This window comes from Neophocaena asiaeorientalis, unplaced genomic scaffold (assembly GCF_003031525.2).
Source record: "Neophocaena asiaeorientalis asiaeorientalis breed wild unplaced genomic scaffold, Neophocaena_asiaeorientalis_V1.1 scaffold275, whole genome shotgun sequence".
NCBI lineage: Eukaryota > Metazoa > Chordata > Mammalia > Artiodactyla > Phocoenidae > Neophocaena > Neophocaena asiaeorientalis.
The window spans coordinates 1,305,905-1,321,334 of NW_020173679.1; the positions used below are offsets into that span (position 1 = coordinate 1,305,905).

Here is a 15,430-nt window from a genome sequence, read left to right on the forward strand (position 1 = left end):
GGGGGGAGGGGGGGAGGTGAGGAAGCAGGCCATCAGGGAGGGGAGCTGGCCCCTCTGCCCTCAGGCATGCATGGGGTTGTGGCCAAGAAGAAAGTGGACTCAGGTTGGGGTCTGGGAGGCAAACTAAAGTTGGGGCACAGGAACTAGAGCTCGGGGCTAAGCCCTGCCCTCCTCTCCACCCTTCCCGCCTGCAACACTGGCACCTTCCCTGTTTATCTTCTGACTGTCCTTCTGCCGTGTCACCTCTTCCAGGAAGGTCTCCCTGATTTCCAGGGAGATCTGGTTGTCCTTCTCCTCCAACTAAAAATGATCAAAGCTAACCTTCAGTGAGCTCCTTCTGCATGCCAGACTTCAGGGCTAACATCTATAAGCACACCATTTTATTTAATCCCTAGAAGGACGTATAAAGTGGTAATACTGTCATCCCATTGCACAGATGAGGTAACTGTGGCACAGAGAGGTTGAGATGCAGAACCAAAGTCTGAACCTTAACTATTCCGCTTCTTGCTGAGCACCGCGGAGCAGGGATCCTGTTGGAGGAGTGTCTTTCTCACTGCTGTGTCCCCACCACCAGGTGTGGAGCCTGCCACAGAGAAGCAGGTTGAAGAAACTGGAGGCCCAAGAGGCTGGGCAGGGGCGGGCCAGCAGACACAGTACCCTCTGGCCTGGCTCTCCCACATCCTGACCCCCTTAGGCCCCCACCTGGGGCCTGCCTGTAGGTGGGACCCCGATCGCCATCCATCACTGTGCCCCAGAGCAGCGCAGAGCCCGGCACCAGGAAAGGAGCACCAGGACGGGCCTCACAGGGAGTACCGTTTACTAGGCCATCTGCAGTCGACTGTACAGTCCACGTGCACCAGGCTGAGCTGGGCTCCTCCCCAGGCGGTCGGGTGGGGGAAGCAGGCAGAATGAGGTAGGTGAGCTGAGGGCCAGCTGCACTGCCTTCTGAGAGGCGAGGTCTCGGCTGCAGGCCCTCCCTTCAGGCTCCAGGGACGGACAGTTGCCTCAGACCCTGGGGGGGAATCCCAAGGCGGGGTGGGCCGGCCCTGGGGGCTGACCTGCTCCTGGAAGAGTCCGTCAGTCAGGGCTTCCGGAAGGGTCAGCTCACGAGGTTTCGGAGGTGTTGGGGGTAGGCGGTCGGGCCGGGAGTTCTAGGCACCCCCAGCTTCCTCCACGGCCCAGCCCAGGGTCAGCAGCACCGTCACTGCCCGTACTTCTCCCTTCCTGAGTGTGGCATCTGCAGGTCCCCGTCATCCTGGGCTTGGCCGGGGTCTGGGTCCTGCTCAGCTGGGGAGGAGTGGCTGGCGCTCTGATGAGGTGGCGGCACCCCTGTATATCAGGAACTGTATGGAGATCCGAAGGAGTCAACGTCAAGGCCAAACGGAGCACAGCCTGCGTCGGACCTGCCCCAGGGTGGCCTGTGGCCCCATCCAGAACTGCTGCCCTCTTCCCTCCCTGCAACTCGGCCAGGTAGGCAGGGTCAGCCATGGCCTCCTGGCCTCTGCTCTTGCTGCCTTCCCACCCCTCAACCGGCCAAACCCCATTTATCTGCCAAGTCCAGCGCTTGGGTCTTCCTCTCCAGGCAGCCTCCCCTGACCCCAGCTCCAGGATCTTGCCCTCCTCTCACCCTACAGAATCCTGGGGGTTTCAGCAAGTGGCAGGGGCCATTTTGGGGCACTAGAGCTTAACTTTCTTCATCTCTCATTGCACCCACCAGGAACTCCACAAACGTCGAAACAAGGGCCCCGTTTACCTCCTCCCAAAGGAGATGCAAATAATGCCCTGCTCAGCCATCCAGCAAACAAACATTTACTGAGCACTCACTGTGTGCTGGGTCCGGTGCTGGGTATTTCCAGAGACCTTAGCTTATGTAATTGCCCCATGACCTTGGTGAGACAGCAAGATGAAGACATGGAAGCACAGAGAGGCTAACGGTTTGCTCTGTGTCACACAGGACACCGGGGAGCCAGGATTTGAACTCAAGTTTTTCCATCTCTAATTCACGTGTGTGTGTCTCCACATTGCAGCTTTCCTTCCTCCTGCCTGGATGGGCTGATTTATGTATGCCCTGTTCCCCAGACCCTCTGCACAAGCTGTGCCAGGAACATCCCTCCCTCTCCTGTACCTAACTTCTCCTTCGGGGCACAGTTTCAATGGCACTAGTGGAGGCCTCTGCTGAGCCTCTAAACCAGGACAGACAGCCCCCTGGTCACACACTCTTGCAGTTTTTCTCTGTGCTACTCAGTGGCACCACAGTGAAGTAATTACTTATGATTACGCATATCCTGTCTGCCTCCCCACTGAACTGTGAGCTTCTTGAAGGAAGGACCATTCTGTTCTTACTCACAAATAGATCCGGTACCTGGAGGGGTGCCCAGCACATGGGAGGTTTGGCTCTTGGATGGATGGATGGATGGATGGATGGATGGATGGATGGATGGATGGATGGATGGATGGATGGATGGATGGATGGATAGAAGGATGGATGGGTGGATGGACGGACAGACGGATGGACAGAAGGATGGATGGATGGATGGACTGGATGGAAGGATGGATGGAAGGATGGATGGATGGAAGGATGGATAGAAGGATGGATGGATGGATGCATGGATGGATGGATGGATAGAAGAATGGATGGATGGATGGATGGATGGATGGATGGATGGATGGAAGGAAGGATGGATGGATGGATGGATGGATGGATAGATGGATGGATGGATGGATGATGGATGGATGGAAGGAAAGATGGATGGATGGATGGACGCTGAAGCCACGTGCAGGCGGAGGCTGCTGTGGCCCCCCCGACCCCACCCACCCTCACACCCTGAAGGATACGATGGTGTCGAGCAGCAGGACGCCCAGGCTGCCCACGAGCCAGGGCAGGTGGTGCAGCACATAGCTGCCCTCGCCCTGGCCTACTTCGGGGTTTTTGAGCAGCACGCTTAGCCCATACAGCGTGTTCCCCAGCATCACCAAGGCGAACAGCGAGTAGGAGATCCCCTGTGTCGACTTCCGCAGGAACTGGAAGCGAGAGGTGTAGGGTCAGAGACCTCAAACGGGCCTCTTGTCTCTCTGGACTGTAACTGTCCATGTGTCCGTCTGCCCTGTCACAATGCACATGCTCTGAGCAGACTGCACACGGTGTGACCAGTGTCCGACACGGGCCTGCTGCCCAGATCAGCCCTTTCCAGGGCCTGACTCCTCATCCCCGTTCCAACGTCATCTCCCGAGCCACCCTGCCCAGGTCGCAAGAGACTAGGGCTGCCCCACCCTGCTCGCCCCAAGGTGCCTGCTCCCCAGCCCTACGCTGACTCACTGCCCAGCAAGGCTCCCCCATCTCTGGTTCCCCACCTTCTCTGCTCTGCTCTCAGCCCCTCGCTCTCACCTGACCTCCGACCTCCCCGGGACACATGCAGGTCACATGTACCCCTGGATGGCAGGCATCTCATGCCCATTTCCAGAGGCAGAAACTGAGGCTTGGACAAGTGGATTCAGTCACCCAAGCCAACAGTGAGTGTGGACCAGACCTGTTGCTACTCCCTAACCCAGGGGCCCGAGCTGCCAGCCGGCTCCTCTTCCCGTGGCCCCAGTGCCCCTGCCCGCGGCTCACATTGGTGCGGATCTGAGGCAGCCGGGAGAGCAGGTACAGCATGCTGGACACGGAGCCGATTACGAAGCCAATGATTTCCTGCTGCGTGAAGGGCTGAGAGGGCAGAGTGGAGTGCTCAGTGCTCAGCAGGGGCCAGGGTGCAGCCTGAGAGCCCCAACTCTCTCCTTGAGGGCAATTCCCCTGACCTCGTGGTCATGCAGGGGCGGGCCCTCGGGGTGAGCCAGACCCCCACCCCTGCTCTACTCTCGCGTGCCCACACCTCACCTTATTGCCCGGCTCCACAGACAAGAGCGTCCGCCCCCGGAAGACCTCCCTGGGGGCAGCCACCAAGCCAGCGCTGCTCAGCAGTGGGGCGGTACACGCCACCCCCAAGATGAACAACAGCACAGAATTGATGGGGGCAGACCCTGGACATGAGGCAGGAGGGAAGCTGAGATTAGGGATCTGAGTGGCAGCAGACAGACTGGGCTTTGAGTCCTGGCCTTGTCCCTCAGTGGCTGTGTGACCTTGGGCAAGTGACCTAACCTCTCTGAGCCTTTATTCCTCATCTGTAGAATGGGTATAATGAGAGTACCCTTCTCCTAAGGTTGTAAAGGTAAACTGATGAGGGCAGTGGGGGCAGGAAGGGAATTATGGAGTGTGGAAATGCTGAGACAGCCCCACCCCCAGGTGCCTGGATCATTTCTTGTACAGCCCTGGATCTGCCCCTTCTGAATCCTGTGTGCCGTGTCCTTGTTTCCTCAGCTCCAAGCCCAGGGCCCGGCACTGAGGAGCAGCTGAAGCCATGTTTGCTGAATGAGAGAACTTAAGTGAAGGGGACTCCCTGTGGTCCTGCCCGGATGTACTCACTGCCCTCTATCTCGGCTCATCAGGTGATCAGGGCCCCAGCTTTCAGATAAGGCCCCGAGGAAGCCTTTTTTTTTTTTTTTTTTTTTTTTTTTTTTTAGGCATGTGGGATCTTCCCGGACCGGGGCACGAACCCGTGTCCCCTGCATCGGCAGGCAGACTCTCAACCACTGCGCCACCAGGGAAGCCCCTGAGGAAGCCTTTTTGAGGTTTGGTTTATCACCAGCAATGGGAAACCTTCCTCCTCCCAAACTTCCAGGTCTCCCGGCTGCCCTCAGGCACCTGACACAGAGGGATCCCCATACTCACACAGAGAGGGGCGTTTCTTAAACTTGTAATGAAAGTACAGCGACAGCATCAGCACATCGGCTAAGACGTAATACACGGCTGTGTAGGTCTGCAAGAGAAGAGGGGGCCCAGGGCGCTGGCTGCAGTCCCCGGCTCAGGGACCACACCCGAGCACCCGGGCAGCTCTGCCCCATCCCAGCTGGGTGACCCTGAGCAAGTTGCTTCACCTCCTGGAGCTTCTGTTTGCTCATCTGGAAAGGAGGGGATCACAGTTCCTACCTGGCAGAGCTAGACAGCAGGTAGGCAAGGGCCTGGCAGGTGCCCGCCTGGGCAGACAGAGGAAATGGTGGCTAGCATGACCAGGCAGGACAAAATGGGACTCAGAGGTTAAGTGGAGGCTACCATTTGGCTGATACAGGGGCAATTTACAGCCCCACTTGGGAAGACAATAGATTCCTGATTTTGAGTCCCAGCTCCACCCAGCCACAGAATGATGGCACCTGGGCCTCCCAAGGGAGAACCTTCCTCCTCCAGGGCCCCATGCCCTGAAAGCTCAGTCAGGATCTTAGCACCTCAGAGGTCAAAGACCCCAGCCATCCTGTGGTTTGATGTGCTCATTTTGTAGATGGGGGAACTGAGGCCCACACTGTGCGGCAGGCAGAGGGCTCTCTCTATAGCATGGGGCCCTCAAAGATGGAAGCCTCTGCAGACTATCCCTGGCAGCCCACCCAGCCCGGGGACCAGCCCACCTGCAGGGGCAGCTGGTCAGCAAGGAAGGAGCCGATGAGATTGCAGGAGTCTCCGCCGATCCAGCCCAGGAGGAACCATAGGGACAGAGCCTGGTCCATATTGCCCATTTTGCAGGCCTTGATGTACTGGCTGTGGCGGAGGAAGGAGACGTGTGCTCAGAAGCCGACGGCTGTGATACCGCGTGGAGGGTAAACATGGGAAGAGCCAACATGGAACAGCGGGGCTGGGGCGGCGTCTGCACAGGGGGTCGCCTGGGAGCTGATCCTTCCCGCAGGCGGGATCCTCATGGGCCTTTCTTTGCCCTTTGGGGATTCTTACCACGGGATCCCTTCCAAGCCAGGAGCTCTATGGGACATGCATCTTTCCAGAGAGAGCCACTGCATGATAGATTCTCCTCCACAGCAGTCTCTTGGTGGGGACCTGGGGTCTTTACAGGGCCCTGATGTTTTGTGTCAGACCCCAAGAACCACTTCATAGGGACCCTGGGTTCTCTCTTCTATGGAGGAGCGGGAGGGGGGTTGGTGTTTGGAAGGAAGGAGGATGGTGGTTGCCGTGCAGCCGAGGCCTGGGCGATGCCCTATCTCCAGGGGAGATGGATGATAATATGGGCCTGTTATCTTCAAAGGGCAACAGAGAAGCCTCAGGCTGTGGCTCCCAGAGCTCTGATTACAAAGCCATGGGGTCAAGTCTTGATGGGTCTCTTTGGGGATGGAAAAGTCAGGGAACCAGGATTCACACTCAGACCCTGGGGTTCCAGGCTTGCTCTGAGTCATCCCGCAATGGCCATCTGCTGCTTACCCTTCTCTTTAATCATTTGCATGTATTTAAATTAGTAAAAGGTAACTGAATAGCACCTCACCCCACCTTCCACCCGAGACGGAAGCTAGGAGAGCTAGGCCTGGCCCTGGTTCTTCACAGTCATCCTTCCACCTCCATCTCCTGCTGACCCCGCCCCCAGCTCCTTAGGTCTCCCATCCAAGCCTGTGTTCCTTGTTTCCAACTCCCTCCTCCGACAGGGGACACTCCGACCCCCACCACCTCTTCACCAGGACTGCCTTCTCTTCCTCCAAACTCTGCATCAGCAGATGGCTCACCCAGTCCCTCCTCTGGATCTTTCAGGAAATATCAGTTCCTCCTGAGGGCCTTCCTAGAAGGGAGCTCTGCCAGCACTGGTCAGTTCCTCCTGGACTCAAGCTTCCTGAGGGAAGGGACAGTGCCCAGCATGGGCCTGGCCTGGAGAGGCCCTTAAGGTTTACCCCGTGGCCCTGCCCTTCCAGGATACTGTGACTTGAAGAGCCTCCATAAATTTCAGGGAAAGTGATTTTGTCACACTCAGGAAAGGCCGAGTCCTAAGGAGAAGCAGTAAGGTGGCTGCCCTCCCTGCCATCACCCAGGGCTTCTCCCAGACCTCTGACACCCCCTCCCTGGTTAATCAGCCAGGCCCAGGCAGGGCTGGCACTATGCCCTGGTGGAAGGGGGAGGCCTCAGCCAGCTCCACCAGCTCCTCGTGCTTCTGGGGGACCTCTCACCCCAAGATGGGGAGTCTCTCTCCCTTGGCCTCCACCCATCACCCAGACCTGTCTGCTTTGCCTGCTAAGGGCCACCTATCCAATCCCCCAGACATCATTGCTTGCTGGATGCCTTACACAGCCTCCCTGCCTCCAGTCTCTCCCCCGTCCCTCCAGTTCTCCTTCCCTAACAGAAGGTCTACAAAGGCAAGGATGGGGTCGGTTTTGCTTACTTCTGCCACATCTAGTATGGCAGCTGGGACAAGGTGAGTCAGTAAAAATGTCAAGCCCTAGACAGCATGTTGGGACAACTTGATGAGGTAAGGGTAGTCTTTTTTTTTTTTTTTTTTTGGCCGCTGCACGGCTTGTGGGATCTTAGTTCCCCGACCAGGGATTGAACCTGGGCCCTCAGCAGTGACAGCACAGAGTCCTAACCATAGGACTGCCAGGGAATTCCCAACGGTAGTCTTTTTAACACATGGTACTGGGACAACCGGGTACCGCATGCAAAAGAACGAGGTTGGATCCCTACCTCACACCATATACAAAATACAACTCAAGCTGAGTCAAAGCTCTACATGTAAGAGCTAATTTGTGATACTGTGATTTACAATAAGAAATATATATATTTGGTCTTCTTCCCTGTTCCCTGCACAGAGCTCTCCTAAGAATGTCCTAAGGGGTGAGAGAGAAAGAGAGAAAAAAAGGTGTCTTTTGTAATGTTAATAAGGTGACTTTCGGAAAGCCCTTAGGTCACCTGAGGATAAGGACTCATTGCCAGGGGAACCAACAGTAGGATTAGAAGGTTGGGACATTTGGTCTCAGGGGTCCCTGTCCCACCCCCCTCACCCACCTCAGGGGAGGAGAGAGGCTCGAGATTTTGCCCAATTGCTAATGGCCAATGACTGTGTAATAAAGCCTCCATAAAAATCATTCCTCTGAGTTCTGTGAGCTGCTCTAGCAAACTAACCAAACCTGAGGAGGGGCCGGAGGAATCTCCGGATCTACAGCTGGAGGTCAGAAGCACAAATGACAACCTGGACCTGTGACTGGTCTCAGAAGTGGGGAGGAGGGAGCACTCTTGTGGGACTTGTAGGACTGGGCCCCTAACCTGTGGGATCTGAGGCTGTCTCAGGTGTAGACAGTGTAAAAATTGAGCTGACTGCTTGATGGTGTGGCAAAAAAACACATCAGAATTGGTGTCAGACTTGGATAAATCTATATAAACCTCTTAGAAGATAAGGGTGAATCTTTGTTACCTGGATTAAGCTATCCTTTCTAGACATGATAGCAAAAGCACAAGTAACAAAAGAAAAAAACACATAAATTGGACATCATCAAGGGACTTCCCTGGCGGTCCAGTGGTTAAGACTCCGAGCTCCCATGCAGGGGGCTCAGGTTCGATCCCTGCTCGGGGAACTAAGATCCCACATGCTGCACGGAGCGGCCAAAAAAAAAAAATTGGACATCAACAAATTTTTGTGCTTCAAGCGACACCATCGAGAAAGTGAAAAGACAACTCACTGAATGGGAGAAAATATTTGCAAAATATAGCTAGAATATACAAAGAACTCTTATAATTCAACAGCAAAAAGACAAATAATCCAATTGAAAAATGGGCAAAGAACCTCAGCAGACCTTTTTCCAAAGAGAATATAATTTGGCCAATTAAGCTACTTAATATCACCAGCCAACAAGGAAATACAAATGAGAACTATGAGATACCACTTCACGCTCACTGGGACGGTATAATAAAAAAGACAGAAAATAACAAGTGTTGATGGGGATTTAGAGAAATTCTTGCACTGCTGGTGGGAATGTAAAATGGTGCAACCGCTTTGGAAAACAGCCTGGCAGTTCCTCAAAAGATTAAACACAGAGTTACCATGTGACCCGGCAATTCCACCCCTTAGGAATATACCCAAGAGAAGTAAACACACATGTCCCCACTAAAACTTGTACATGAACATACACAGCAGCTTTAATCACACTGGCCAAAAGGTAGAAACCGCCCAAATGTCCATCAATGAACGAATGAATAAACAAAAGGTATACACGTACAACGAAAACTACTATTCGGATGTAAAAAAAGAATGAAGTATTGACACTAGCTACGTATGATGTGGATGAACCTTGAAGATGTTATGCTAAGTGAAAGAAGCCAGTCACAGAAGGCCACATACTGTATGATCCATGGATATGAAATGTCCAAAATAGGCAAATCTACAGACAGAAAGCAGATTGGTGGTTGGGGCCGGGAGATTTAGAGGGAAACGAGGAATGACTCATTTCTTTCTGGGTTTCTTTTTAGGGTGACAAAAATGTTCTAAAACTGATTGCGCCAATGCTTACACAACTCTGTGCATATACTAAAACCTTGGACTTGTACATTTAAATGGGCTAACTCAATGGTATGTGAATTATCTCTCAATTAAACTGTTATCTTTCTCCCTCAGGAGAAACAGCATAAGATTTCCTAACAGTGGAGAATGCCCTTACATTACAGGGCCCTGGATGACCTCTTTGACCTCACCTCTCCTCTTTGGCCCCCCCTCTGCCCAGCCATGGGACTGAGCGTATGGTGTGTAAAGGCCATCCTCATAGCAACCCTGTGAGGTAGGGCACAACATTCCCATTTTACAGATGAGAAAACCGAGGCACAGAGCAGTGAAGGGACTTGCCCAGGTCACAGTGTGTCCACGTTCCCTAATCACAGCAGTGGCCATGCTGTTCTGTAATCACCGCTTGTCCTCCACCAGACTGTCACAGAACAAAGGCCAAGTTCGATGCACCCCAGCCCTCCCACTCCTCCGCCTCCTCTCTGACTAGCTGTGCATTTCACAGCAAGCTAGTTAACCTCTCTGGGTTTCTGTTTCCTCGTAGCGATACAGATTGTATCTATTTCACAGGGTGATTATGAGGATTAAATAGGGTAAAGACACGTCAAGTGCTTAGAAATGAGCTAGGTACACAGTGGGCACTTACTGAACAGGTGTTATTATTATTACCTGTGTGTCAGCATGGTCCAGCACAAGGCGGGGCCTAGAGTGAGGTTCGCTGTAGGGCCCTCCAGGGTGGGCTGGAAGTCAGTCAGTGGGGGTGGGAGAGGGAGCACACTTGGCCTTGAGTCTGGAGAGGCCCAACGCCAGCCAGTGAGCCCCTCTTCGGTGCAGCCCCAGGAGCACTTGCCCCACCCGTGCAACCCAGCCCTGGTCCCACCACCCTGATGCTACTCACGGGAGGGTGGACGCAGCAAAGCAGAGAATGGAGATCAAGCCCAGGCCCACGCTGGCCTTGTCCCAGTCATCCCAGGCACACTCGCCAAACACATCCCACATCCACTGGCTGGAGCCATTGGGGCAGCTGGAGAAGTTTCTGGAGCCCAGCTTCCTCCAGACCATGGCTTCGGAGGGAGGGAGGGAGGGAGGGAGCCGGTGTGCTGAGGCAGGCGACAGCTCTACAGGGAACAAGACAGGGGCCTTCAGCCTTGGGAGGTCTGGGTCCTAGTCATGGTCCCGCCACTTTGAGCCCATTCCAGCCTTATCACCCAGCATGGACTGAGCCCCTGAACCAGAGAGCACGATCAGTACAGAGATCAAAGTAACCACATATGCAGGGAGGGCACTGGATGTGTGGTCAGAGACAGGTGCATTCGAATCCCCACTCTGCCTGTTAACGCCTCGACTTTGGGCAAGTGACTCAGCCTTGCTGAGCCTCAGTCTCCTCATCTGCAAGATGGGGCGATAACAGTGCCTCCCGCATACAGCTGTGAGGGTTCAATGAGTTCAGAAATCTAGTGTAGAGAACTGAGCCCTCAAACAATGCCACCTTTGTTCTAACTCTTGAACATTTCGATTGTTTCCAATCTTTTCTTCTTGCAAATCACGCTGTAAGAGTCTGCTGAGACCAGGCCCACTAAGTACATCCTCTCATTTCAAGTACGGCTGTCCTGGGAATCCCCTGGTGGTCCAGTGGTTAGGACTCAGCACTTTTACTGCTGGGGCCTGGGTTCAATCCCTGGTCAGGGAACTAAGATCTCACCAGCTGCACCACTCAGCCAAAAAAAAAAAAAAAAGTATGGCTGTCCCCTAGTACATCGGTCAGATGAGGCAAGTGGTGAAGAAGGAGCAGGTGAGTTGCACACATGGCTGGGATTCAAGCTTGGCGTGCTCAAGCCGCATTCTCCCGGCAGCGCGCGTGTGTAGGACGCCTGCCGGCAAAGAGTCTGGAGCCACCTCCCCACTCCCACCGCCGACAAAGCCAGGAGCTGGCTGGTTGCAGGGGCAGGCGGCGAAGTCCCCACCTGGTGTCCTAGAGCAGTCACAGCCTGTGTGACAGTCCCAGAGGAGGAAGAGGAAGTGGGGTTGCTGGGCAGAATCATCACAGCCCCTGATAGCTGAGCACGTGACCAGCTCTGTGCTAAGCACCTTACGTAGGCCTTTCTGCATTTTGCTGCATATCAGCTCTATGAAGTGGGGGCTACTGATATGTCTGCGTGGACCCGGGGAGGTGACTTGCCAGGGCCACCCAAGCAGGAAGCACTCACAGCCACCATGCTTCTGTCCCTGGGAACGGCGGCACCTTCCTGTGGTCTGGCAGGGCTGCCCAGGGTCTCATGCAGCCAGAAGACAGGCTTCCCCTTTTCTCACTGCGCTCAGAGGGGCTTTCCTCACCTGGGATGAGGCTCTCTCCAGCCACCTTCAGTTTCTGCTTGTGTCAAAAGACCCAGGATCCTCGTAAAGCAATGCCCCACAGACAATGCCACAGACCAAATGTTTATGTCCCTCCTGTACTGTTGAAATCTAACCCCCAATGTGATGGTATTTTTGAGGTGGGACCTTTGGGGAGTATTTAGGTCATGAAGGCAGAGCCCTCATGAATGGGATTAGTGCCCTTACAGGAAGGACCCCAGAGAGCTCCCTCGCCCCTTCTGCCAGGTGAGGACATATCGAGAAGACAGCCATCTATGAACTAGGAAGTGGACCCTCACCAGACGTTGAATCTACTAGCACCCTGAACTTGGACTTCCCAGCCTCCAGAACTGTGAGAAATCAATGTTTGTTTCTAAGCCATCCAGACAAATGGTATTTTGTTACATTGGCCCGAATGGGCTGAGACACCCTGGCTGGACCCTTGGAACTGCTGAGGCCGCAGCGACCTGGGGGCGTCAGGCAGGGAAAAGAAGCGAGTCAGCTGCTTTTCTTAGGAAGCTCTAGGCTCTCAGCTCTAACGTGACTCAACAGCGAGCCCCAGCACCCCAGGTCACTGCCTGCCTGGTTCACTGCAGTCCCTCCGGGGCCCTGCAAAGGGGGGCTGAAGGTCTCTTCCTGTACCTTGGTGACCACCCCCCCTTGACCTTCAGCACAGCTGATGTTGGAGCCATTTACCTGCTGTCCTGCCACCAGCAGCTGCAAGGCCACCCCAGGTTAACACGCAGTCCAGGTAGGAGCTGGGTTTTTGTGGTGCCTCAGGCATTTCGAATCAAGGCCTTTTGTTCCCCAGCCACCCCTCCGGTGGAGCACTTCCCCAAGCCTCCTCTTGTACAGCCTCAACACACCACGGCAGGTCATCACGGTAGTATACTGCCATCCTCATTAACTTCTCTGTGAGGGGAACCCTGTCCTCATTCTACAGATGAGGGTGAGTGGCCTCGTGCAAGTAAGTCTGAGCCTGTGTATAAACCGAGGATAATGACGCTCACCCCTTGGGGTTGTTGTATAGATAAAATGCACATAAAGCTCTTAGCCCAGGGCCTGACACAATGGTAGTGACTAAGAATGAGAGACCAGTATCTCAAGCACCCTGAGGTCACTCTCACTTCCTCTTTTCACCAGGCTAGGGAAGAAAGAAAGTGGACACAGCCCAGTGAAGGAGGGATGGGTGTCTCGGGGGATGTACCATGGCTCGTAGGGCCCAGGGCCCTGGGTGGGTGGTCCCCTGTCCATGCACGGGGTCCATGAGCAGCTCGGGGCTCAGGATACTTTGAGACACGCCTGAGCCCTGAACAGAAGACACTTTCCTCTGAGGGCCACTGTGCACAGAGCCTGTCACCCGTGGGTTCTGACCCAAGTAGGAAGCCAGCCTGGGCCCAGGCCTGGCTTCTGAGACCGGGCCCACCTCCTAGTCCAACAGCACTGAGCAAATGGATGGCCAGGGTTGCAACAAAGGTTGACCAGGTCTGTAGGTGTGACAAGGACCACAACAGGGGTGCCTTGTGGTTTTTGTTTTTTTTAATTGAAGCATATAGTTGATTCAGGGGTGCCTTGTTATCATGGAGAGCACATGTTTGAAATTCAGGATCAGTGTGTCAGAGCTGGGGATAAAGGACCTGGGGTTTAAGAAGCTCCCCCAGCGTATTCTGATCACATGTATTCTGTGCACATGACCACACTTTAAGAAAGGCGGAGGGGACTTCCCTGGTGGCACAGTGGTTGAGGGTCCGCCTGCCGATGCAAGGGACACGGGTTCGTGACCCGGTCCGGGAAGATCCCACATGCCGCAGAGCAGCTGGGCCCGTGAGCCATGGCCGCTGGGCCTGCGCGTCCGGAGCCTGTGCTCCACAACGGGAGAGGCCACGACAGTGAGAGGCCCGCGTACCGCAAAAAAAGAAAGGGGGAGGGACTTCCCTGGTGGTCCGGTGGCTAAGACTCCACACTCCCAATGCAAGGGGCCCGGGTTCGATCCCTGATCAGGGAACTAGATCCTGCATGCCACAACTTAGAGCCCACATGCCGCAACGAAGACCTGGTGCAGCCAAATAAATAAATAAATATTTAAAAAAAAAGAAAAGAAAGGCAGCCCTGGAAATGGCATCCGCTGCCACAGCCATGTAACTCGTCCAGATCTCAAAGCTGAGCCACAGAGATGCTCCCCACTGAAGCTGCTCCAGTGGCCACCTTTATCTACCAGATAAGTCCAAACGCCTTGAGACCGAGCCCCAGGGTACTCCAAGAACTGCCCTCCCCCCCATCTCCTGTCCCTCCCTCTAGGCCTTCAGACGGTCACTCCCAGGTCTCCTGACTTCTGTCCATGCCGTCTCTTCCCCTAGGCTGGGCCTTTTCATCCTAGACGGCGTAGTAAAGAGAAACTAAGACCCAGTTCTAAATTGCTGTCTCAGTTTAGAGGGTCCTCACAGGAGCTGGCGGGAAAACACCTGTCCCCTCTTCCCTTACCTCCTCCACAAACCCAAAGAACGTTCATCACACTCGTCCGCCACTGCCGCGCTTTAAGCCACTCCTGTCCCTTCGCCCCGGGTGTAAACTTATTCTTAGGCCCCGGACACACCAGGTGCACAGTAAAGGTTCAAAAAACAGCAAGACACACACAGAGCGGAGGGAGAGGGAGCGAGAAAGGAAGGAAAAGAAGGTAGGAAGGGAGAGAGAGAGAGAAACAAAGAAAGGAAGGGAGAATGGGAGACCTAATTGTGAGCTTGGATGGCCTAGGGCTGAGGAGAAAGCACTCTGGAACTGACCTGCCTAATGCCTACTAGCAATGAATTCTTGGTCGAGTGCCTGAGCCTCAGAGTTCCAACCTGTAAAACGAGGGAATGATGCCAGTATCCACCTGCTAGGCTAACGGCAGAGTTAAATGAGAGCATCTAGGCTGAGGGATTAGAATGGCGCCTGGCACAGGTCAAACCCTCAGTAGAATAACCGGGAATGGCTATTATTCTGCTCTGTCTAGAGCTCTCTCCCCTCCCCCCACAGGGTTCCTGGCAAACAGCAGGCTTCAGTAAGCCTTGAAAAGACAAGACTGCGTCAGTCCTCATACTTCCAAACACAGACTCCCCACGTACACACTTGGAAACCTGTCCTAGGCATGGAATGGGAGGGGACAATCTGGGCTCCCTGCAGAATTGGGGAGCACCTGAGGGGAGGAGCATCCCGCCTTGGGGCTACCACCCACTCCAGCCCTCCAGGTCCTCGGTCACAACTCCCTCCTAGTGACTCAGCCGAGCACCGGCCGCCTGTTTGGCGGGGATAATAACAGGGCAGCCGCTGGGGTCAGCGCTCATTCGCCGCGAAGCCCCCTCCTCTGGCCCGCCCTGGGGAAAACAAAGTCGTCAGAAACGCAGGGGCCCGTCGGCCAGGAACAAGAGGTGAAAAAGGAACCCAGACCCCAGGCCCTAGGTCAGAGCGGCCCGAGGGGTCATGCTGGTCGCCCTTGAGGAGGTGGCCCTGGGCCCCCGCCGAGGGCCTCCCAATCCCAGCCCAGAGCCTCGCTCCAAGATCTCGCGCCCCGAGGTGGAGGCAGTAGCCCCAGGACCATCCAGGGGCTGGAGGAGGGTGTTGGAAAGATGTAGCAGGGAAGGCCCAGAGTCCCGAACCGCAGCCCTAGCCTCAAATTCGGCTTACCAAGTCTAGAGCCTCCCCACCGCCCGGCTTCTGGGTTCTCCAGCTCCTGCCTTCATCAGCTGACCAGAAACCCC

The 15,430-nt window shown here is 54.9% G+C and overlaps 1 protein-coding gene and 1 non-coding gene across 5 annotated transcripts; one reads left to right on the plus strand and one right to left on the minus strand.

The window, feature by feature from the left end:
* Positions 1-358: 358 nt before the first annotated feature.
* Positions 359-15,400, minus strand: SLC66A1 (solute carrier family 66 member 1). Of its 4 annotated transcripts, XM_024749960.1 has the most exons (8): positions 15,357-15,396; positions 10,240-10,459; positions 5,494-5,623; positions 4,766-4,853; positions 3,875-4,017; positions 3,611-3,703; positions 2,836-3,021; positions 1,151-1,355 (listed from the first exon to the last, which is right to left on the minus strand). In XM_024749960.1, exons 2-8 carry the CDS (start codon positions 10,401-10,403, stop codon positions 1,284-1,286), a joined length of 876 nt encoding a protein of 291 aa, XP_024605728.1. In that variant the 5' UTR covers positions 10,404-10,459; positions 15,357-15,396; the 3' UTR covers positions 1,151-1,283. The 4 variants fall into 4 exon arrangements, with proteins under 4 accessions (XP_024605730.1, XP_024605729.1, XP_024605728.1 ...); XM_024749962.1 differs by lacking the exons at positions 3,611-3,703; positions 3,875-4,017 and adding an exon at positions 359-583 and having other exon boundaries at positions 1,059-1,355; XM_024749963.1 differs by lacking the exon at positions 10,240-10,459 and having other exon boundaries at positions 15,357-15,400.
* TRNAK-UUU (transfer RNA lysine (anticodon UUU)) lies at positions 10,960-11,031 on the plus strand. Its single transcript has one exon. It is a non-coding gene; the product is annotated as a tRNA-Lys (tRNA).
* Positions 15,401-15,430: the final 30 nt, after the last annotated feature.